General features: G+C 39.8%; 2 protein-coding genes across 7 annotated transcripts in view; one reads left to right on the forward strand and one right to left on the reverse strand.

Moving 5' to 3' along the window:
* Positions 1–228: 228 nt before the first annotated feature.
* LOC122983984 (lysosomal amino acid transporter 1 homolog) lies at positions 229–8,564 on the reverse strand. Of its 5 annotated transcripts, none has more exons than XM_044354210.1 (9): positions 8,394–8,564; positions 6,590–6,634; positions 6,216–6,487; positions 5,910–6,039; positions 4,298–4,385; positions 3,494–3,603; positions 3,241–3,342; positions 1,763–1,948; positions 229–803 (listed from the first exon to the last, which is right to left on the reverse strand). In XM_044354210.1, exons 3-9 carry the CDS (start codon positions 6,416–6,418, stop codon positions 687–689), a joined length of 936 nt encoding a protein of 311 aa, XP_044210145.1. In that variant the 5' UTR covers positions 6,419–6,487; positions 6,590–6,634; positions 8,394–8,564; the 3' UTR covers positions 229–686. The 5 variants fall into 5 exon arrangements, with proteins under 5 accessions (XP_044210145.1, XP_044210144.1, XP_044210143.1 ...); XM_044354209.1 differs by having other exon boundaries at positions 6,216–6,490; XM_044354208.1 differs by having other exon boundaries at positions 6,216–6,493.
* Positions 8,565–9,943: 1,379 nt separating this feature from the next.
* Positions 9,944–24,630, forward strand: part of veph1 (ventricular zone expressed PH domain-containing 1) — a 91,645-nt gene continuing 76,958 nt past the window's right edge. The window contains exons 1-3 of one of the 2 annotated variants that reach the window (XM_044354674.1): positions 9,944–10,356; positions 21,202–21,833; positions 21,989–22,207. In XM_044354674.1, the coding sequence (XP_044210609.1) occupies positions 21,696–21,833; positions 21,989–22,207 (357 nt within the window). In that variant the 5' untranslated portion in view covers positions 9,944–10,356; positions 21,202–21,695. The remainder of the gene's footprint in view (positions 10,357–21,201; positions 21,834–21,988; positions 22,208–24,630) is intronic. The other variant, XM_044354673.1, reaches the window with a different exon arrangement.

Here is a 24,630-nt window from a genome sequence, read left to right on the forward strand (position 1 = left end):
AAAGTGACGGTGGATGTGAGTGGGGCAGAGGAAAAGGTTGGCGGTAAGTTGTCAGTCTTGCAATAAATGTACAGTACAGACTCCAGTGTAACATTTAGTAAATGCTAAAAAGTCATGTCTGTTGTTTCCCAAGTGCTGCAAAAGTAAATGGGGTTAGCTCCAATAGGTTAGCCTAACCTGAAGATGCAAAACGGAGAAATGTGAGTTTACTGTGCACTCTGTCCCGTTACATGATCTTCAACTAATCGATTAGTTGAAGATTATGTACGATTTCAGTCAACCAAGATTTTGATTACAGCCCTAGTACTCATAACGCCCCACCCCCAAAAAAAATAAAATAATTCAGTGATGCTGACTCAAACAGACAAAAAATGCTACAAAATTGGTTCTTAATTTAAATTAATCTCCAGTGTTAAAATGTCTTGACCTGATTTTCTCTGTGGCGTTTGCTTTATTACCACAGTCAACCACAAAAGAGCTGATCATGCTGTTTGTCCTGTTAACAGCAGAGAATCAGACTACAAAGACACACTGGAAATACAGTACCTGCTGGTTCTGGTTCTGTTTTTTTTTTTAAAGTTATTACAAGACTACACCAATGATCACTGAAAACCTGCAGAAATATCTAAATCAAACTGCAGACTGATTAATCCACTCCTGGTCCACGCTGGTGTCACTCATGTCTCCTACAACACTGAGAGCTCCTCTTCCTCACACAGAAGAGGTTCCACCTCTGGGACAGTGTGTAGTGCTCTGCTTTTAGCAGAGTTGTTCTTCCTGTATATGATGAACTGGGCAGTCACCTGACAAGGTTAAGGCTCATAGAGATACAAACAGAATTCAACAAGTTATCTTCTCCACAGGCGAGTACTGATGCCTTTTCAAAAACATTCTCTAGCCTGAAAAAGTAAGTATTACTCTTCATCGGTAAGGCTACTCAATCAAATAGATACACATTTATTAATGCAGCTATTTACTGTAGCCCTTCTTTTCTCCAAAGCAATAACAAAACATTTTTAGACAGGTAATAAATTACACATTACTTCTGTTAAGTACATGTTGGTGGAAATGCAAGCTCAAATGAGTTGTTATTTAATTCAAAAATATCCACCCCAATAACATACATGAGGGGGGCAAAATATCAGGAACACCTTTCAATATAATGCACTCCAGCACACCACCACCCACTATGACCTCAATAATAAACATAAAGTAGAATTATCACCTTTCTGACAATGTCAACAGAAACTGAAAATGTACAAGCCTCGTTGATGAAGAACTTATGGCATAACTGTTGTATTGGATTGCATTAGATTGCACAGGTGTACCTAATAAAGTACACAGTGAGTGTATATAACCATACAAAGACAAGAACAACAAATTGTAGTGGTAAATGGAAATACTATATATGTTGGCCTCCAACAAACATATCCAATGAATCTACTGCATTAAGTTGCATTGTGCTAATATGATTTATTTATGTTCATGTTTTGTGTACAGTAAGTTTAAGGTTATTTAACGGCATTAACAAACTCAAATGGCACGTTGACTGTTGACTTTAAATATAGTGTTTGTATGAGGATCAGCATTTCTACTATAAGAGTTTAGGATGTGAACCTGCATTCAACACAGCCATGATGTTCCAATAACCTCCTTACAGATCAAAGTTTTAACATGCCATTATTATCAGCAGATGTGACAGATAAACTACACTCACACTTCTACAGTTGACTTGAGTCTGAACATGTGATTTAAAGGATACAAAGAAGTCGAGTATGAGGACTCCCAGGCTGCCGATGAGCCAGGCCAGATGTTTGATGATGAAGGTCTGTTTGGAGTCCCTCAGCGCAGGAAGGACCACTATGACGCTTAACCCATACGTCCCATTGCCCATCATGGCCAGGGCAAACAACAGGTAGGAGGTGCCCTCTGTAGACTGTCGCTGGAACTAGAATGGATAGAGTTTACATAAAGAGCTTATTGTACAAACAGCAGCTCAGCATTATTCATGTTGTCAACGCTCATCACTTCTTATTTACTTTAGCACTGCGTTATTACTGGAACTTTCCCTCCTAGCGTATACACGTGAAAACCCACAGTCGGTGAAGAAGGAAAAGGTCAGATATTATACGTTAACCGCAAGCTGTTCCATTCACAACAATGAATTTGCTCTCCGTGGACTCCAAACAGATACAAATAACCGTGACTAGATTAAAGGATAAGGCTGGTGTTGTTTTATCCCTATCAACAAATCCACTGAAGAGACCAACAATGAATTCATTCTACTGACAAGTACTGTTTGTCTTTGTAGCCAAAGCCTGATTTAGCTCCTTACACTGGCCTTGTTCACTGTAATGCACATTGTATGTCACCCAACTCAATGCTATGGCTCTTTCATGTGTTTTTAATGACGTTAGACACAACAAGGAGTCACATTTACTCCATAGAGGTGTCAGATATATCAGCCTGTGTATTCAGTTCGTCTTTTTGGGGGAATTGTTGATGAGAAATACAAAAATACATTTACAGCCTTATTCCTTAAATAAGTAGGTCTATTACATTCATCTTTTGCATAAAATATGTCAGCCAATTGGTTTATTTTAAATCTTTTATATTCTGTTTTGTCTACAGAGTTCAACCTGTCTCCAAAAAAGTGTGAAATGCTGAAATATTGCTTGGCAACACAATGAATGCCCTGCAGATTTTTTATACTGAGATGAACCCAACCAATACCAGGCAACCAGCAAGTGTTTGCAACAGAACCGTTAAGGTGTAATAAGATACCAAACTGGATAAATAACTGGAACCAGAAATGATGAAAAGATCAACAAGTTTGAACATGCAGGAATTCCCATTGGGCAAATGCGACTTAAATGACTTACACAAGTTAGTGAGTGTGTGTGTGTGCCCAGAAGTTTCTCTGGCACTGGAAGCCTACTGAGACGATCCCCTCTGGTGATTAATAAGTGCAGTTGAGCCAGGATGTTCCCTCACAACAACAGCACCATTGTCTTCAATGCCTGGTTCTCATTTTGACACACAAACACACACGGTCCCTCTTTATGACTAACTGACACATAATAAGTGCAGTTTTCTGTCGACCCCCTCTGATAAGAGCCTGAAAAAGTTGTCCAAGCTCTACTCTCAGGATGGCACTGCTCACACGCAAACCATGGTACAGCGAAAAATGACTAAATAACTAACTCCACATCTCAGTCACACCAAGAAATTGTCACTTACGTTTTTATAGAGCTGGGGGAAACGAGAGGAGAGGTAGAAGATAGATGCCAGGTATCCACATATATAGCCAGTAATTTCCACTGATTTGGAGGTAGCTGGACCCTGGGAAAGAGAGGGGGAGAGAGGTGCCAAGGGACATAATGTTGGGCCAATACAAGTACAATCACAACCTCCTATCAGAAGTGAAAAAAACACTACATTTGATTTCTGAACACTGAAATATATGCCCTACATATACACAGAATCTACCTACCTGAGTATCTGAGGTTGTACTATTGTCTATGATGAGTTTGGGTAAAGCAAGGAGGACTAATGTTGCAGCGCCGCACCACATGAAGCACAGCCACTTCAACACGGGACTCTCTAGAGGACACACACACAAACACAACACAAAGAACTGACAGTGAAAACACAAACAAAGGAAATCCAACTATTTGCATTAGCTTCATTTGACACTCCTACCCTTAGTGTAAATGCCTGATGTCTCATGCAACACATTATTCCACATACCTCTATAGCTGCAATGATTATTAGATTAATCAATTAGTTGCCAACTATTAAATTAATCACTAACTATTTTAATAATCGATTAATCATCATTTTTTAAGAAAAAAAGTCAAAATTCTCTGATTCCAGCTTCTCAGATGTGAATATTTCTTTGTTTTCTTTACTCCTCTGTGACATCTTTCAGTTGTGGACTGTTGATCGGGACAAAATAAGACATTTGAGGTGTCATCTTGGGCAATGATAAACATTTTTCACCATTGTCTGGCATATTATGGACCAAACAACTAATCAGTTAATTAAAAGTAATCAACAGATTAATCAATAATGAAAATAATCATTAGTTGCAGCCTTACATTCCTCAACTTGTAAAGCTGGCTATGTCAGTTTCACTTTTTGATGTCATGCAAATCAAAATAAACAGTCATTGAGTCAACAGCAGGAAATACCTCCTTCTTCATAGCTTTGATTTTCATTCATGGTTGACTCACAAATCACAGACGTCATTCGACATTCCATTTGAGCTCAAGGGAAGAGATAAATCAGGGCTTACTTCTGCTGGAGCTGTTCTTGATCTTATAGTAGAGAAACTGGGAGATGAGAATCAGGTCTGTGAAGATGTAGAACACCACTGTGACTATCTGAGAGGGGGACAGGGAGAAAGAAATTCAAATTGTTTTGGAAAATTTGAGTTTGCAACTAACTCAGAACATTTGTGTGACAGCTGAGTGTATGAGTTCATGCTGTAGACATTAGGTTCGTCTGTAGTGATACTGTAGGGCTAAGAAGGCAAAGAAATAAGCAATATGAGGTTTTTATTTGAATTTAGAGTCGCGACAATTAGTCAGTTAATCAATCAACAACTTTAGTCGATCGACAGAAAATGAAACAGCAACTATTTTCATAACTGATTAACTGTTTTGAGCAATTTTTTAAGAAAAGATGCTGCAATGGCAGCTTCAAATGTTTTCTGGTTTCTTAAAAGGTATGCTATGCAAGATTTTCCTAAAAAAACAATATATAGACTCATACAAAAGTAATCCCTCTCAATCATCGTTTATGACCCAATAGAAATGTGTGGTGGTGTATGTATCCACAGAGGCTCTGCTTCTTCTTCTGCTACTCTGCTGTTTCCAATTTTCTTATTGTTTTGCTGTGCTCGTGACACTTCTGTGCATCAGCCTTTGGCAAGTGAGTGTGTAGCCCCCAGCTAATAACAGCATACAGGTGTGAGGTCAGGACTCGTAGCGTAGCGACCAGGTTACATCACTGTCTCCGTCTCTCTCCTCTGCTCCGCTCTGCTCTCTTTCTCTGTGTCATGGTTGGAAGAGCTGCAGGTCTGTTTGTCTGTTTGACCGACGGCGGTGCTGAGCTACACACACAGAGCAGAGAGGCCACAGTGGACAAGATGAAGCTCTGCATTCACACAAAATGCAGCACCTTCCCGCTTGTGTGGGCGTGTTTATTTGTGCTTTAGAATGTAACCGCGGTGATACAATCAGAAAATAACTTTTTATTTATCTGTTTCATGGCTTTGTTCTCGCCAGCACTGCTCACTCTCTTCATTCTCTCTCTAGCTTGCTTGACCACAGCTGCTCTCTCTCTCTCTCTCTCTCGCTAGTTGAGGCGGGGAGGAGGGGCCAACTTTGAATGCTGTGTTTACAAACACCAACCCACAAATCCTGCATAGTATACCTTTAAGTCCTTTATGATATTAAACTGAATATATCTGGATTATGGACTGTTGGTCGGAACTAAACAAGACATTTTAGGTTGCATGTTGGGCTCTGGGAGACAGTAATCAAAATTTTTCACCATTTTTTGGCATTTTACAGACCAAAGAACTAATCGATTAATTGAGAAAATAATCAACAGATTAATCAATAATGAAAATAATTGTTAGTTGCAGACATATTTTCAAACACAGAATTAGTAGCACAAACAAACACCATGTCAAAAAGCCTGCAGCAAGAAGTCCTGAACTTAGCTCGCCTGTAATCTAATATCTCACCAATGTAGAGATGAGACAGGAAATTACTGTCAGCCAAAGTAAACATCACTGTACGATGGTAATCTGAAAGACACTAACTACACTAGGAGACATTCACATAATGCAAGGCCACCGGAGCTCAACACCTTGTGCGTGTAGGTGTCTGTGTGTTCACCTGAATAGGCAGCTGACTGGTGAGGTAGCAGCCTGCAAAGCTGGTCAGGTCTCCACTGAAGAGGAAAAAGAGAAAGCCAAAGGACATGGCCTCCTCCACTTTACCGTTCCGATAGGCCTCGTAGACCTGACTAGAGAGATAGACAGACAGACAGACAGACAGACAGACAGACAGACAGACAGACAGACGACAGAGTCAACATACTCACACATACACTTGGATAAAATAAAATAAAAACTGATTTTCACTTCAAAATCCAACACTTCATTAGGATGGTAAACATCACATTACATCATTATTACTCACGGCAAAGTGGACAGCAAGAAACAGAACATGGATACGAGTCCTATCACCACGCTGCAGTACTCCCACACATTATCCACACACTCCTCCAGAAGGTAGAGGATCCATGGCGTCCCGTTAACACACAGCGGCCGGCCCAGCGTGGGAGCAGTCCAGTTAGTGGTCAACACTTCCACAGTCTTCCCGGGGAAGCGTGCTGTAGCCATGGGGGAGAGACTGGCTCCGTCCGCCGGTGTGTCTGCCCTTCAGCTGCAGGATATATCCTCCTGCTGCTGCTGCTGCTGCTATAGGTATGCGTCCAAATTGTAAGTAGACTTGTGTTTAGTCCAGCAACAAATGTGAGCGTTGAAAGAAACAGGTCTGACACACCTGCCTACCTCATAAAACAGATGTGTGAAGACTTGTTCTGACATTTGATGAGTCTGAAAGAGATGTCAGAACAATATCAGCAGCTTGTTGCACCACTTGTGTGTGTAAAGTGGTTGCACCACAGAGATAATTTACAACATAACTCTAAGCAATAACTAAATACTTACACATGCCCTGAAAGTCGGTGTAAATCATAAAATGCCACAGAATTACACTCCCTAATGGTAAAACAGCGGTTTTACTGCCACACATCGTTTTTTCATTAAAGGTGCAGTGTGTAGAATATAGTGGCATCTAGAAGAACAGACTTGGCAGAAATGGAATATAATATTCATAAGTATGTTTTAATTAGTGTATAATCACCTGAAAATAAGAATTGTTGTGTTTTAATTACCTTGGAATGAGCCCTTTATATCTACATAAGGAGCGGGTCCTCTTATACGGAGCCCGCCACGTTGCACCGCCATGTTTTTACAGTAGCCCAGAATGGACAAACCAAACTCTAGCACTAGAGAGGGCCTTTCACATTTTTCGCGAGTTTTGCAGCCACTGTGGGTTCTCATACATGCTTGGAGGGGGAGGGGGAGGGGTATTCAGTTGGTTGCAATCTGCAACCTTGCCACTAGATGTCACTAAATCCTACACACTGGTCCTTTAATTGCATGCCATTTTGCAACACAGTAATCCAGTAAAGACCTAATTTATGGATATATTTCAATATCAATATAGTTAACTACGATGCTAAGTGGCTCATGCCAGCCGGAAAGCTAGTTCACATGGTAACCATGACGATGGAACTCTATCTTTGATCGTTGATTGGCTACTTGCCTTAGTTATGACTTTACATCCAAACTAGTTAGGTTATGCCCCAAGTAATTGTGGTGCAACCAATTTTTGTAGCTGATTTAGTTACAAACTAACTAGTAGTTACTAAACCTCTAGTGTTGATTTTACATCCTAACTTAGAAGAGAACTTACACATAACTGGTGCAACCCAGTGCAGGAGCTGAACAATTCAAAAGTGTTACAACTGCCCTACAGTTCATCCCAAATTAGTAAATTAGGTCTGTATATTTTGGGAAATAATTCCATAATTGTGATGTATCCATAACCTTAATCCTACCGACTGGGGTCCCTGCAGACCCCAGAGATATACTCTGTGTCATGTCTCACAGGTGCTTAATTCTGTCATTCCAATTTTTGTGACTTTGTAAATCAGTTTATTCCTTATGACTTCTTGTCATTGTTTTCTGTTTCTGTTTTAATTGGTGCTTTTTAAAAATACCAATGTATGTAGTTGTATGCCTATGCAGTTTTAATAGATGGAACTATTTATTGAGTTCATGTTTGCTATGGGTCGCAATTTAAAGTATCGCACACTATCAGGGGGGTAGGAGCACCCTGTCAGTCTTTTTGAACGCTTTGTAGAAAGATTGCACACGGGGTAAAAGCTGCAGTTTGCATTAAAGAAAAGTACATGTGTTCATTTTACACAATATGCAAATGAACTGTAACTTTCCTAAAATAATTGTAATCTGTTTTTTTTTCAGATGACATTAATTACTTGGATAACTAATAATGTTTTGAGAAGTAATAAGTTAACATTTTACAATGATGATTGTTTCTCACAGCAGTTACTTCTTCTGGGGTCCCCGGGGACCCCAGTCAGTAGTTCTTGTATATAAGCTCACTATTTACTCCACAATGATTTACAGTCTAATTTCCATTGTCATTGTTTGGGCACCTTTGCACCGATTTGAGGAGATGCTAGCATACAAAGATGGATAACAGATTAGCTCTCGGTGGTCTCACCTGACAAAACGGACTCGGTGCAGACTGCAGACTGTATGTAGGTCAGCGTTAACTTCCCCCGCATCCTCACACGTTTCTCTAAGAAATATAAACCTCGGGAGAACATTACACATTAGCTCCGGTGATACCGTCCATCACTAGTGGTCCCTAAGCGGCAAGACGCCACGAATCAGATCGCAACATCCTGTAAGGATTTTCAAAATTATAACTTTACAGACAAAAATATTTCTATGTTTCGATGCTCATTACTGAACAGATAAGGAAAATGAACATAGAGTTATTCTGAAGTAACTTAAAGTATTTACAACCAGAGTATGTATTAAAGTATGTACTAAGTACTGTGTTTCAGTATAATAATAATATTAGCATGGGCAGGTAGAAAAGACACAACCAGGCATTTCACCTTTTCTTCAATAAATGCCTGGCACCATGACAGAGTATTATTTTTAGGTATATCTATTTTACAGAACTGATTTAAAGTTCAACTAAATCATCTCAATAGAAGTTTTATTAGACAGTAAATTCTGCGCTTTAATTTGAAGGCAAAAGCCGTCGTGTACCGGATACTGTACAGCTTCATTTCCGCTTGCTGATGTCTGGTGAAATACCCCCACCTACTGATCACATGACCTGATGACCATCAGTGTCATTTTGTGGGAGATAAAAATACATAAATAGATAAATAAATCATTGCCAATCAGCTTTTTGATAAGTTATGTTACAGTCAACAGTGAAAACCTCTCCTCTCACCTCAAATACATATATTTATGTTAGATGTTTTTTTTTGTTTGTTTGTTGGGGTTTTTTTGTATGTAAGAAATATACCACCACTACAACTATAACAACCACTAACTACTGCTGCTACTACAGCAACAACAAATACTACTACTAATATAGGCCTACTACTACTGCTGCTATTGCTACCACTAATAATAATGATAATCATCATCATCATCATCATCATCATCATCATCGATAATAACAATAATGGTAATATGTCAGTGACATACAGTGCATTTTTGGCCCGATCAATAGGTGATAACTGTATTAAGGCCAATGATCTTTTTGTCTGCACCCTATATAAATAGACTTGTATTTAATAGACTTGGGAGAGGGATTAGGGATAAAACTCTTTGGTCTGAAATGCAGCCATGAAGTCATTAGGCCTCATTTACCATACCTCTCTCCATCCCCTCTGTTACCACGCTGCCTTCAAGTGCCTCTTATAAACTTCTATATGGTAAAATCATAATTTTTAGTGTTTTTTTTTTCGTGTTGAAAAAAGAACAAAGTTGATCCCGTATAATGTTTTTGCTGTCAGTTGACATTAACTTTGTGCTGCCGTGGGAGAGTTACAGAATTGCGCAACTTGTGAATCAATTTGTTGTCAATAAAACTATGTGTCACTTAAATTCACACAGAACAAAAATAGAAACACAGTACTATCTGAATGCAATATGAAAACATGATGATAAATGCATCACCCATGAGATGTGGGGCTTTTATGCAAACTGTACAAAGCAATTCAGAGGACAGTGAATTCAAACTGACTTGGATAGTTAAAGTTTATGTAACAAGGGTATTTACAACAAAAATGTGACAGTGAAGTGGTACTCTGTAGGCTATATAACCCACTGCGAAAGGCCCAGTTGAGTTACAAATGCCATTCTGGTACAGTGCTTCCTTGATTTCCGAGAGTACATGAAGGCAGCATCCTACCAACCTGTCCCTCCCTCCATCCACCTGTTGCGCTGCGCGCTCGCACCGGCCGCACGATGGCGCACTTTTCAATGGTGGTCGTGGAGGATGAATATAAAAGGCTTGCTCTGTGGGGGAACTTGAAGCTGTATGAAGCTGTGCAGGGATAATTTGTATGGCTATGTGTCGCTTTGGACCGAGGTTTGGAGGTACTGTACGAAGCTCCACATTCAGTGTCCGTGCGTCCTCGTCCTGCACGGAGCGGGTAAGCTGTCCGACGCTGTGGGTGTTTGGAATTGATTCAGGTTTTGGTTTTCTTATTGCATGGCAGTCTGTCATTAGAGACAGGAACGCGTTGCCGGAGGAAATGCATGAATGCCACCCACATTCCTTGATGTCGGCAAAGTTGACTGGATGAGGTGGCATCGGTGGTCAAAGCGCCGAGGTGCCACATACAGTCTGTATCGTGCAATAAATACATTTTACTAAGGAAATGTAAACAAATATGGAGAGCGCACAGTTTTAGAGGGCTGCTGCCAATAAACGTTGAACGTAATAGGTTTAATAACTTGTTATTTACACAAGCAGGGTCTTTGCACATCGCAGGCTATATTGACCTTATGGGAAATAAATGTAGAGTTAAAGTGTGTAACAGGCACACATGACTATATAGTAATAGTTTTTATGTTGTTCTGTAAGCATTTTGGTAACCTAGACTATTTATTTACACCTGCTTCACCTCCATGTCGTCTCTCTTTCTGTCTCTGTCTGTCTCTCTCTCTCTCTCCCGGTGTTTCGGTGCAGCCTAAATACAGAGGAATGTGCTCTGAGAGCTTGAAAGGCAAGTTCAGTCGCATTACTCACATTTAGTCTGTGCATTTCTTCTCTTAATGCCCTTTCCAAGTTCAAATCTACTGTTGCACCACCTGTGTGTGTGTGTGTGTGTGTGTGTGTGTGTGAGAGAGAGAGAGAGAGAGAGAGAGAGAGAGAGAGAGAGAGAGAGAGAGAGAGAGAGACTTAGCCTACTTTCGGGGACAAATTTCAGACTTAAGACCAGTCTGAAATTGGGGACGGCTTGTCCAGTTGGGGACAAAAGCCATGTCCCCTATTGGGAAAAAGCTGATTTTTGGGTGAATGGTTAAGTTTAGGGTGAGGGTAAGTCTCCAGGATATGAATGTAAGTCTATGTAATGTCCCCAAAGATGACTTAAGTTTACATTCGTGTGTGTGTGTGTGTGTAAGAGAGAAAACAGACAGGGGGGAGGACTCCTCAAGGTCACAGACTTTTGAGAGAGACAGATGTTTATGTCCCCAGGAAGGACATTATCGCTAATGTCCTTCCTACCTTCCTGTGTTATTTATATTAACAGACATATTAGGTTCTCCTTTCAGCGACATTGTGGACAGAGGAGTTCACTTTATATATAAAACCCTCATTAACATCATTTAAAGTGCAGCCTGCAGTACATTCAGGTATTTATATTCCCATTTCTGCCATTAATCACTGGACTGCTGGTTTTATTTTGAGTTATCCTGTGAGTCAGTTTCACAAATAAAAACATGTTAGATCATAAAATAAAGGCACACTCAGTCTTTCAATTAAAGGATAGGTAAACTCCTATTTCCTTGTATCTCCTATTTCCTAGTATTTCCTTGTTTGAGGTGGGTTTTTTTTTTACTACCAAGAAAAAGAAGATGGGTTTATTTTTAGAAAACACTTCAGATTCAGATTAGGTCCGTGATTTTTCCGTGATACACACCCAACAAGTTCAAGCTGTAATTCATTGCTGATTTAACATATTCAATCCATTAAATACTCTCTCAGGAAGCATGACTGTATAGTGTGGAGGATGCAGGTCGTGAAAAGATTTCTAAACTTAGAAACATATTAAAAAATAAATTATGGGTATTTGAAAGAAGCTCACCATTAAGAATGACTTCCTAATATTTTGTTCACTGAATTTATTCCTACGAGCCTGAAATCCTCCTGGGTCAGACCCGCTTGATGAAACCAGAACGTGCTTCCGTTCAGCTCTCAGTGCAAGACTCTGAGTTTTGGGCTGCGGAAGGCAGTGAGTAATGAATAATGAATGGTTTAGAAAATGTGTGTGAATGTTAGGTCGGCTCAGTGTGGCGGTAATGCACTATTCCACTAGCACTTTTCCTCTCTGCTATGGAAATCCTCTCAGCAGTTATGAGTCTCACAGCACAGAGGAGCCAAATGTGAGAGCAAAGGAGAACTCCCCCCCTTTTCCACACTTAAGGCTGGATTCACTGCCATTTGACACAGTTGGCCTCCAGAGACTCACACACACACACACACACACACACTTACATCCTCAAATATGAACACAAAATGGAAAATTTGGATAACAGAATCCAGCACAGTGGCTCCCAAGAGATATTTTTCTCCCAATCTGGGTTGAAGTTCAAAAACAAAAGGGAGTTGAAGTATTACAGAGCGAGACAAGTAACTCTTATCCATTAGAGATTATGTCCGATCATCTTATTGTGGAACCTTAGTTGTAGCAGAAGGTGTAGTAATATCATAGAAACAGCAACTAATTTTCATCATCAGTTGACTTCATTATTATTTTTTGATTAATCCATTAAGTATGTAATTTATAAAAATGTGCCTCTTAGTTTCCATGGCTCCAAGGTGACATCCACAAATTGCTTGCTTTGTCCAAACAAGAATCCAAAACCCAAAGAGATTCAATTTACAGAGATACAAAATGACAAAAGAGAAATAATCTGCACATTTTGATTGCTTGATTGATTGATTTGTTTATTTGAGTGTCCTGCATCTTTTCTGGTGCTCAGCCCATAAGGGCTTACAAGACACCAGACGATAACCAGGATGGCCACACGACAAATCATAATGTACAGTTCCACAAATTCAAGAGGAATGCATTTCAAAACGTTCAGTTTACATGACAGAAATGTCCTCTTATGATGGATAAAGTGTTCTTTGTCTCGGCTGCCATGCACTTTCTATAAATCTTGCCAAAACAAATACAAATTGAATTCTTTGATTGAATCTTTTCAAAATAATAATTCCTCATGTCACTGCACAAAGGGTGCAATACAAACTGAAATTCAACAACACCACGATCACAAACAACACATTTGAGATGGAAGTTTGAACCAGAGAATACTGAGCATTTTTTGCAGTAAAAATGACGCAAATGATGACTAAAATACTAATGGATTAATCAACTAATTGTTTCAGCACTACAGTTACAGTGTAGGTGCATAGACAGTATTTGAACTGAGTCAAAGTTGATACATTTTAGAGGATAAAAGACCACACATACAGAGCAGGTGTCATTCTCTGTGTTTCATTTTTAACTTATCTCCTTGCTATTCATATCTTATCTGCTCTTTCTTCATTTGCCGATATGATGATGCTTTGCTTTTTCTTATCGTGTCCATAGTGTTCACTCTCAAGAGAGAAAGAGAGAGATTCTTCCCAGTGCTTTCCGCTCAGTCTCAGTCTCTGTTTTCTCTCTGTGTCTCTTCATATTTCCCATTCTGCCTCTCTTTATCTCTCAGTAGCTTCAGTGTGTTTTACAGTAGCTTTTCTTCTACAGCTCCTGTCATACTGTAATTCCCAATCGTTGCTGCACAGCTGCATAACTGCAGGGCATAAATAATGGAGAACTTTCCCTTTTGTCCCCCACACACACACATATATAATACAATACACTCCTACAGTATGTTCCTATGTTAAAGCTCGGGGGTCTATCTTTAAAGAAGTCTTAAACTGAGTTCTCTGCGGCAGTGTGGACCTATTTCCAAAGAAGTCTTGAGGGAGCCTCTTCTTTGTGACTTATTCAACTTACTTATTCATGAAATTCATGGCACCAGTTATATAACTGATTGGCCCAGTTATAGGGAATAAGTACCAACTTAACCAGCTTTTAATCATACCATTAATATGGAGGGTATTTCTTGGGATATGGAATAAAAGAAGTCAAGATCAAGTGAAGATACAGATTCTCATTTTTATAATACATCAGACTTATATAGCACTTTTCAGGATACTCAAGGACGCTTTACAAAGGAAACAACAACACAAAAAGAAATAATGTCCAGGAGTAAAGTGAACGTATTAGAGGGAAGAAGGAAAGTTTGTTAGAGATTATAAGCAGTTTTGAAGAGCTGTGTTTTGCAGGATTGCTTGAAAGTGGAGAGTGAGGAAGAGTCTCTGATGTTTGGAGGGAGAGAGTTCCAGAGGGTTGGAGCGGCAATAGAGAGGGCCCTGTCCCCCCCCAAGTCTGGTGCTTAGTACTGATGGGGGGGGGGCAGGAGGGTGGTATCAGCAGACCGGAGGGTGCGGGTGTGTCGGTGAAGGAACTCATTTAGGTAGGGGGGAGCCAGGTTGTGGAGGGGTTTATAGGTGATGAGCAGGAGTTTGAAGTGGATTCGCTGGGGGACGGGGGAGGCAGTGGAGGTTTTGAAGTACGGGGGTGATGTGGTCGGGGGTATCGGAGTAGGTGAGCAGACACGGAATGAAAGAAATCAAGATCAAGTGAAGATACAGTTTCATATTTTTAGACATAAACATGGACTAAAGGTTGCTGAACAGGTTTTTTTAAAGGAGATTAGGATGGAGGAGGTTCAGTTCCAACGCCATCAAAAGACAGCTGGCTGTTTAAAAAGTAAAAGTAATAGTCATGAGCACTTTTTAACCATGTTAACTAGAGATGTAGAGATGGGCATGAGTACTTGAGTACTCGATTTGGACATCAGTATTTAAATAAACAAAATGAATGTGCAGTGCAAGCTATGTAACGTTAAACTTGTGGATCATAGAACAACTAGTATGATGATTAACCATTTGCGTATTAAGCACAAGGAGAAAGCAGCGGAGACAGATAACAGGCAATCTTGCATCACCTCATCAAGCATAAGATAGTAATAGATATTATTACAGACCTATAGCCTACAAAATTAACTATTTAGCTATAAGGACAAAGATGGCTGCAGATGAAAAAATAAACTAGCCACTTTTTTACTGACCAAATTATTGAATTATTGAAATGATTGCAACATCTTAATGTTTGTGGATATGTTTTTTCTTCATGTAGGCTAATCTCTACAGTCTGTGCAGTGCAGAAAGGCTTGGGCGTTCATTTCAGACCCTATTCTTAAATTAGAATTTTTTGGAGTACTTGAGTACTTTATAATAATTTAATGCAAGTACTCGGAGCAAACATTCAGTTAATCTCCTCAGAAATGAATTGGAATAACTTTGGTGATTCACTGACTTTTCATACTGTAGCTCATCATCAGGTGACATTTTCAGTTATTGCAACATTTTGTTAATGCAAAATACCCCCAAAACTCTCAAGAATTGATATTTGTGTGCACTTCATATGGAAATGCAAGTTTTATGTTCGTTTGGAAAAAAAAGAGCATTGCAGCCACACAATATTAGAATCTCCTTGAGTCATACTGCACACACAGGCTCACTTTTTATTAACCAAGCTGGCTGCACCTCTCAGGATACCAACTTTCCCAACAACCAGCAACAAATGCCATAAATGTTTGACTTTTGCTCTGCAAATTAAGTTAACACTCTCCAGTAAGTATCACTGGATCCCCTGTTCTCATGAACAAAGCTTATTTTAATGACATTTTTAAACACATGCTTCTTGTTCACATATTATCAAAAATGAACAAAGTACTGATTTAATGCAATAAAAAAGTTATCACACCATCTTTAGACTGACAGAAGAGCCAAACACATACTGCACCAAACCCCGTTGCCCCAACATAAGCAAATATATATCAGTAGTAGGGGAGGGAATCACAGATGAACTCACAATATGATACTATCATGATATTCTTCCCACGGTAACGATATATCACAACAAAGACCTCAGTTTGTGCCTACAACACAGGTACCACACAGAAACTTTTACAAAGGGCCATGAATGTGCTTTTAGTGACTGTCAAAGCTCCGGCAGATTCTTTGTGTTCCCAGTCTGACAGTAGCTGCTCATGGTTGGTTATTTTTCTTGCGTTTCTTCTTTGTTGTCACCTACAATTGCCGTCAATCTGACTGTCACCAGTCTGTTCAGCGCCTTCATAAGGAGGCGGAGAGAAGTGGCACTCTCGTAGTAGTAAGCCATAGCAGCTGAATCTATTCTGAGCAGTCCAATGTTTAAAAAAATGTATTGATACTTTGCACCAGTGTATCGATAACGTGTCGCAAGTGGAAATATCACAACATGTTGCAATATTGATTTTTTTTTTTTTGTCCCACCCATAATCAGTAGACATGTTTTCACAGGGATTTCTGACAGCGGAAAGATGGCAAGTTTGACATATTTATCTTTGTCTTAATGGTGTGTGAGGAGGAGCTTCAAACAGTTTTTTGAAAAGCAGCTTTCCAACAGAGTTCAGGCTGCCTCTATGCCGACAACCCCCCCCCCTCCCCCCCCTTTTCCTTCTTCTTTTACCCCCACTCTCAAATCCACATAATAATTATGTGCATAAATAAGGACTAAAAGAAAGAGAGAAAGAAAGAAAGAAAAGAGGAACTTCTTGAGTAAGTGTTGCAGAAAGAAAAAAGGAAAAGAGAAAGTATATTTCTTGCACACGCTGCTTCTTAAATCATACTTTCATACATAGAGAAAACAGTGGAATGCAGAGCTTTTTTTTTCTTTTGTAGTTCCCTCCTGTCTCTCTCTTTCACCCAGCTCCTTTCTAAGGTATTTGTGTGTGTGTGTGTGTGTGTGTGTGTGTGTGTGAGATGTCTTGCAGGCCAAGCAGGTGCACGTTACACAGAAGGATAGGGCTGACTGAGCAGAGAGAGAGAGAGAGAGGGAGACGGGCGAGGGAAGGAGGGAGGGACGGGTGGTCTGTCTTATAGGTCGTACAAAAGAGCCAGTGTTTTCTCTCTCTCTCTCTCTCTCTCTCTCCTCAGCCACTACTGTCTTCACTGCACTGAGAGAGAGAGACAGAGAGAGAGGCCCTTCGGTCACATTGTCCTCACATAGCCTCTAACCATCACACACCAGCCCCCTTGCACACACCCCCTGTCACCCCTCACCCAGTGCCCCACTCACAGCTCACAGCTCTCCTGCAGCCTGCCGGAGCTTTACATTTTATTTCACTGGAAGAAAATTTGTCAGAATTTGCAGAAAAATGACTGACAACACCTCAGCAAATTTGAAAAGTAGAAGTCACAGAACCCTGTGAACTGTAAAGCTGATATGTCAAAATATGTATCACCACATTTGTGTGTGTGTGTGTGTGTGTATGTATGTGTGTGTTTGTGTGTGTGTGTGTGTGTGTGTTTAAAGGCTGCATTCCTGAGCTTGCTGAGCCGTATCCGGGTGATTAATAGTAACTAGCTGATTGTTTAAGAACTGAAATTCCTCAGGCCCATTTTTTCCTCTGCTTTTACTCTCATACACACACACATACACACACACACACACATACACACACACACACACACACACACACACAGAAACACACACACGTACTCACACACACACTCAGGCACTCAGTCGGGAGGTTGTGGCATATCGATAGTAAGAGCAGGAAAGGATACAGTACATAAGCACAGTAGTTCATCAGTGAAGAGAGAGACAACGGAGTGCATACACCACACTGTATATACTCTGTGTGTGTTTGTGCATGTGAGTGTTGGTGAGGCATTCAGGTAGAATAATGGAAGCTCAGTATGCGAGTCGTCTGCAAGTTACACAGGGAATTCAGGACACACCGAAACATGATCCACCTCTCACTTTCTCTCTTTCTGTTGCTCGCCGCCTCTCTCTGTCACTCTGAGAATGTGTGTCCGTCCAAATCTCATTCCTCTTCCTCTTCGACCGTCTCTTTCTGATCCTCTCCATCTCTCTCCCTGCCTCTTTATCTCCTACCTTCTGATCCTCAGTCTCTTTTTTACTACTTTTCTCCTCTCTTATTTCTTATTTCTTGTTTTCTTCTCTGAATTTTTTATTTTTATCCCTTGCTTGCTGAATTTTTTCTGTTTTTTGCTTAATACTAGTTTAGGGCTGGGTATTGTTTGAAATGTCTCAGTATTAGTGCAGACATGATACCCAAGTATTGATGTTTTTCCATTCAACAAGCACAAAACCAAACTTATTAAATGTTAAATTATGTCTAAACACAAAAAGGCATGCAATAACTTTTTCTTTTTTTACTGTTGTGTCACATAATTCAAGTATTAATACAGAAATATTCGTACCAAACACGTTGCAGGTAATTGGTGACTGATACTCTTCCCACACACACACATACAGACTTTCAACCAGATTGTTGCTCTGCACAACTAAGACAATAGGTGTATGTGTGTCTGCCTGTGTGTGACAGATAAATCTCTTTGCTCTTCCTTTATGGATGTTTTGTTGTTTTGGACCCAGAGGCCTGGCTTGGACCAATAAGAATTCCTGATGTGGTATCCTGGCAATAGGCGGGTTTCCATGGCCGTCACCGGCTTGGCAGGAGAGATAACGGTCTCCCAAGTGCTCAGCTTTGTGCCTGCCTTTGGTCTAGTTTGGGCTCGCTCCAATGTGGCTTTCAGAGAAATGGTGTGAGGATGAGATAATGTCTGATTGTGGAGGGAGACTCGGGTGCAGAACGGCAGACAATGACACAGATACATACGATTAGCTGCTCAGCCTCCGAAGGGATGCAGAGTTCAGCACTGAGCAGCGTCACCATGATCACAGGCAGCAGACAGGCTGGGTGGCTGCTTTAAAGGAAGTATGTGTGTGTTTGCCACTTGCAGAATATGTCGATAACATCACAGGAAACAGTAATTTGTGGTAATCTTTTTATGTGGGAGGAGAGACGTGTGAAGCCAGCGGAAGCAAGTATAGATAATCTCTGCATGTATGTTTGTTTCTATGTGTGTGTGTGTGTGTGTGTGTGTGTACCAGCTATTCCTCATGTTGTAAGGATGTAAATCTGTTTACACATTCATGTTGTGGGGACTTGCCTTCCTTATGGGGACAAAAAGCAAGTCCCCTTCATGTAAATCATTAATTTTAGGGTGAAGACTTGGTTTAAAGTTAAGGTTAATTTAGGGTTATGTTATGGTTAGGTTAAAGTTAGAGTAAGGCAAGTGTTGTTTATGATTAAGGTTAGGATAAGTTTCCAAGAAATAAATGTAAGTCAATGTAATGTGGAAACACAATTGTGTGTGTGTGTGTGTGTGTGTGTTTGTGTGTGTGCGTGTGCGTGCGTGCGTGTGTGTGTTTATAAAACTTCCCTCCAACCTTCCGGTGCCCCTCGTAGTGTTAATGTTTTAACGTTTAATTGAGCTTCACAGAAACAGCGATAATGTCGAGTAAATGGTTAACATCCTACATTTGGGTTTCCTCAACTCTAACTCCATTCATTCATATTATGGCAGAAAACTGAGCATTTTCAGTGAACCATTAGATTTATTTTTTAATTACTATTGCAGTAATAATTACTGAAAAGTATAAATAGAATATAACAAATTATACATTTGTAAATATATTCAGTAGTTCAGACAGTTTAACATTTTGAAGACTATTAATTTAATTACTGTTTTGGCATATTTATTGGATTCAAACCCATATTACAGAATATGCACTGGACTTATAGTACACTATGATGTCATCCAAAATATCACTGAGGCTGCACAGTTTAAACACCTCTGTGACCAGGAAACTGTAGTCACACATTCCCAGAGTACATGCATGCAATTGTGTGTGTGTGTGTGTGTGTGTGTGTGTGTGTGTGTGTGAATTTTGTATGTATGATTTTGTAGCAGATATGTCACATATTACCAAGAAGTCATGTAGTTGTATCACATATTAACTTACACTTGTTGCACCTGTAGAAAGAGGACAGAAAACTGGAGGAGAGAAAAAGATCTGAAAAGAGAGGAATAGAGTAGGTAGAAGTACAGTAAAAGAGTGTTTTTCCCCACACTGTTGAAGGACCGGCTCTGACTATGTTGGTGCCCTAGACAAGATTTTAAATTGAAGCCCCAAAAGATTTAGATTGGAGCCCCCAAAAAAGTGCAACCTCCAGTCCAAGAACTTGATGTGAATTTGCACTAAAATCGATTGCCACAATGGTACCTCCAGCCCAGACATAATCCTCCCAGTCCTCCAGACAAAAAGGCAAGTGCAGGTCAAGGTGCCAGTCAGTGAGTGTTTGGTGGTATTGCCTGAGGTAGCACATGAAGTTTGGTGGCTGTCGTGTGAAAACAGACTGAATAGTAAGGCTTTGGAAAATCAAATCAGATGAAAATCCATGCAAGTTAATGGGGCAACAGGCAGGAATAACATTAAGAAACGAGAACTTGTAGACTATGTATTTCCAAAAAACCCACTTCCCACTCATTTGGTGCCCTAGGCGACCGCCTATGTGGCCTTTCATTTAAGCAAAATCATTCTTCATGCCGTCAGAGTGACAAATCTCATCATGTTATACTCTCAACCATATTAAAATTATAACACCAAAGACTGCTGTTAAAGGCTGTTAATCAATATTTTTAAAACCTTTGACAAAGTTTGAAAAGTACAACAGTTTGTAAAGTAGAACCTCAGAACTTGTGCGTCAGTGATGCCAGCACAAGCCCATAGTGTTTGCATGAAGGATTGATATTTGGGACTATTTTGTTGAGCAATATGTTATAGTTTTAGTTGTAAATGTTAGCTGAGACAGTTTTTTATAACAAATATGCCCCTTTAATAAGTGGATCTTTTCTGTTCTGGAGCATTATTGTGTAGAGCAGATGTGTTTGGGCAGATATTTTACGATACGTCAAACAATGTTTTTGAATGTAATTTTCACATGAAGCCTATATGGAACTGTACAAAGACTATATACTGTCAGTCATAGAATATTGACTTGCATCTACTTCTGTCTGTGTTTTCGTTGTCTTGAGACAGAAAATAACTTGTTAAAATCCCACATTAAACCTCCACAGCCTCTCTTACTGGCTCAGAAGTGATATAATCAGTTTCAGCTGCTCCGTCTATTTCTTGACAAAATGTTATTTTGTATACAAAATGAATATCCCACAATTTACAGCTCTGTTTAGTTAATTCAATCTTCCTCCTCTCTTTCTCCCCTCTCTCCTTCAGGACTCTGCTGTGACAGGACTGCCTTCTCCAGAATATGCCTTGTCTCCATGGTAACAGGCCTCAGGCAGACCCAGAAAAACATCGGGCCAAACTGGTTTAACATACCTGATCCTGGACAGCAGTGACGAGGATTTTAAAAACAGAAATTCATACATTTAATGTATCCTGATATATTATTAATGTTCAGTATTTCTCCCTGGATTTTAAGTTGTTTTACCACTTAGATGTGGATTCACAGGACCCAGAATGACTAAAATAACCTTAAAAATCAATCATCATGCATCTATTTTAACTTGATGTCATTTTTGAATTTTTTGCTTTCTACCCTCTTGAGATCATGATGCAAAGGACACTTTAAAGGTAAAAAGCTTGCTGTAATTTAAGATTTTCCTGGATCATTATGGCGTGGATATACTCATTCTCCATTAAGGGATCTTAAACTGGGCCACACCAGTTCCAAACTGGTCTAAAAGGAGTCCTCAGTTAGGACCAGGATGCACCAGCTGTTCAGCCAAGTCCTGGGCCAGAGGGATCTGTCCAGAGCAGGAGATCTGTTTTCTCTGGAGGATGCAGAGATCGAAGACTGCCTATCTCAGGCTCTGGACCAGATCAAGGCCATCTCCTGCTCTCCGGTCAGTAGAGATGATGTGACAGGCCTAACCAGCACACACATAGATTAAATTCATTCAAAATACTGCAGGGCAAATGTCAGTTTAATTCATTATTTATGAGCTTATCCATTATTCATGTTTTTGTCCTTAATTTATCATTGTATCCTTACTGTCAGGACTATTTGACCAACGACAATGACCAGGCAGTGGTGGAGATTTGCATAACACGCATCACCACGGCCATAAGGGAGACGGGCTCCATCGAGAGACACAGCACGGCGCTGGTGGGGCTGTGGGAGTCGTGTCTGGAACATAACCTCACCCCGCAAGGTGAAAACACAGAGGACACACCGCACGCCAAGATAGCCTCTGACATCACCAGCTGTATCCTGCAGGTACACACACACACACACACACACACACACACACACACACACACACACACACACTACATGAACACAACAATAAGTCACGCACAAGGCATTGTTTTTAGTGGTGTGCTCCAGAAAAAAATACTTCTCTTTTTGTCTTGCCTGAAGCACAAACTGTACATACCGTACAGTACATACCTTTACACATACTGTACCTGTTGACACCACTCACATGGTGTTTGCACTTTCCAGCAACATGTCATTGGTTTGTTGATGTCAATGAAAAAACATTTTTCTTTAAATGAAATCTTGTCACAGGTTAAATATGTTTATGAGTTGCATGGCTGGATTACCAGCCGTGCAAAGCGCAACTGTCAAGGGCCCCAAAAACCCAGATTTACTAAATATCAATTGGGTCTGTGTAATTCAATTAATCAAAAAATTGTTAGAAATGGATGAGTTGTGAGTATTTCAACCAAAGAGTAACATTCTCCTCTAAAACCTCTTGAGTTTATTTAATCTGTAAAACTGTTAGAGGCCTTGAGATAAAACGAATCAGTATATCAGCAATAAAGCATCGATTTGAGTAAGTTATGAAATAAAAATTTGAAATTGAATTGCAAAATATTATTTTTCTTCTTTTCTGTCCCATTAATTATCTTGCAACCCCTCAGATTTATCCTTTAGGGGGTATTCCAGCAAGGCAGATAAAGGAAAATTGTGGTTTATTTCAGTAAGTCTTGCTAATTTAAGTGAGAGTTGTGTTCTATTACTGTGGCTTATATGATTCCCAGCTCAGTAACCAGGGCAATTTATACCGCAGAACTAGCTTGCTCCATAGTGGGCTAACTGTCAAGCTTAATTTAGCTGTGTGTCAAAGAATTTCCAACAAGCGGAAACAGAATCCCAAAAGATGGATCTGTCAAGTGCCTTTTCGTGCTCTCATCACTTTTGTCAGGTCCGTGTTTGGAAACAGAAGTTCCGACCTTTTACTCACAATGTGACCAAGCATGAATTTACATTTATTTAAAAGCTAAGCATTTATAATTTAATAGAAGAAAGTTTGCCAAAGTTGTTTTGAAGTTATTTATTCGTTTATTCATTCTGTTCAAGCTGTGAAGACAAAAATACATTATATAATGTCCTGTACCATGACCTTCTGCTGTGTTTAAATCTGTTCTTACATCCTTTTCCAGTTTCTTTATCCCCAACTGCAACTTCTTAATTTTTAACTATACTTGATGTCCAGTTTCTGACTTTCAGTGTCAATAAGCAGTTGACGCTTGTATATCGAACAGACATCCTGTGAAAGAGAAATTGTGTCAAAGAGTAGCTGATTATGTAGTTGGTAATAGCAATATGAATAATTACTTACTTCATTCCTTGCTGAAGTTCTTGTTGTTCCGGTCATGTCCTGCAGCAGGGTGTGTGGTTTTACATAATTTGAAGAATGCAGACACATCCAAAATATAAATAATCTCCTCATCAAAGGCTCTAGAAGAACACTGCAGTTGTTAAAGCAAAAGAAGAAAGGATTGCATAAGATGCATAGTGTTTTTACAAAATAAGGACTACTCACACATGGGTCAGGAAAGCCTAGGGCATCTTGAGTTGGGGGATCAAGCAGACATATAGTGTCTCCACTCACTGAAAGATATAGGCCTACCATTAGTTTTTACCGTTGAGAGACTGATACCTGTTGAGGAAAAGTAATAGACAATACCTTGTACATATTGCTCCCAAGCACCTTTGGGAATGATGTCTGATGAAGCCCCCCCCCCTCTATTCCCTCTAATAGTGGGCGCCCCCGGTTGTAGCTCAATGCTAGCTCCTCTGTGGGTGTGAGGTCCTCAGGTGGAGGTCCCCCACCAGTTGCAGTGGCATCTGTCTTTTTTGATGGCTAAAATGGTGCATATTTACAAATGAGCAACTATTTCAACAAATAAATTTCACATTTCATTATAGGCTACTTACCACTCTGGAAAATGTTTTACACTTAATTTTCACTTGTTGCCACGCTCTTTTTTTTGGCTATTGAGATAGATCCTGTTGAGATGTAACAGAGAAGAATGAAAGTAGGCCAAGGGTTACTAGGTCAGAAAGGCTTGAAACACCTCACCAAATTAGGCTAATTAACAGTACATGCATTGTAGTTATGTCAGTTCTCCTAAATTAGCCTTCACCATCATTTTAAACAAACATCTGATAATATCTAGCCTACTGATAATATAGCCACAAAATGATCATTTATTAACAAATAAACTTAAAACAATAAGTAGGCTACGCATTTAATCTGTCAGTAATTTTTTGACTAGCCACCTCCCTTGCCTTATTAATTGTGGCGGTATTGTCGTTTTTGGTGATGACTCCTTTATATTCTTCATATAGTTCCATCAGCAGGTTTGAGAAGATCACCGCTCTAGTTTTCACTTCTTTTTGAGACATAG

This window comes from Thunnus albacares, chromosome 6, assembly GCF_914725855.1.
Source record: "Thunnus albacares chromosome 6, fThuAlb1.1, whole genome shotgun sequence".
Classification (NCBI taxonomy): Eukaryota; Metazoa; Chordata; class Actinopteri; order Scombriformes; family Scombridae; genus Thunnus; species Thunnus albacares.

What these genes read in the sequence shown, in the direction of transcription:
- LOC122983984 (XM_044354210.1), bottom strand. Translation starts at nt 6,418, where the DNA reads ATGGCTACAGCACGCTTCCCCGGGAAGACTGTGGAAGTGTTGACCACT. An exon ending in TTCTTGCTGTCCACTTTGCC is followed by an intron (nt 6,040 to 6,215) that starts GTGAGTAATAAT and finishes CTATCTCTCTAG; the next exon opens with TCAGGTCTACGAGGCCTATC. An exon ending in GTACAACCTCAGATACTCAG is followed by an intron (nt 3,343 to 3,493) that starts GTAGGTAGATTC and finishes TCTCTTTCCCAG; the next exon opens with GGTCCAGCTACCTCCAAATC.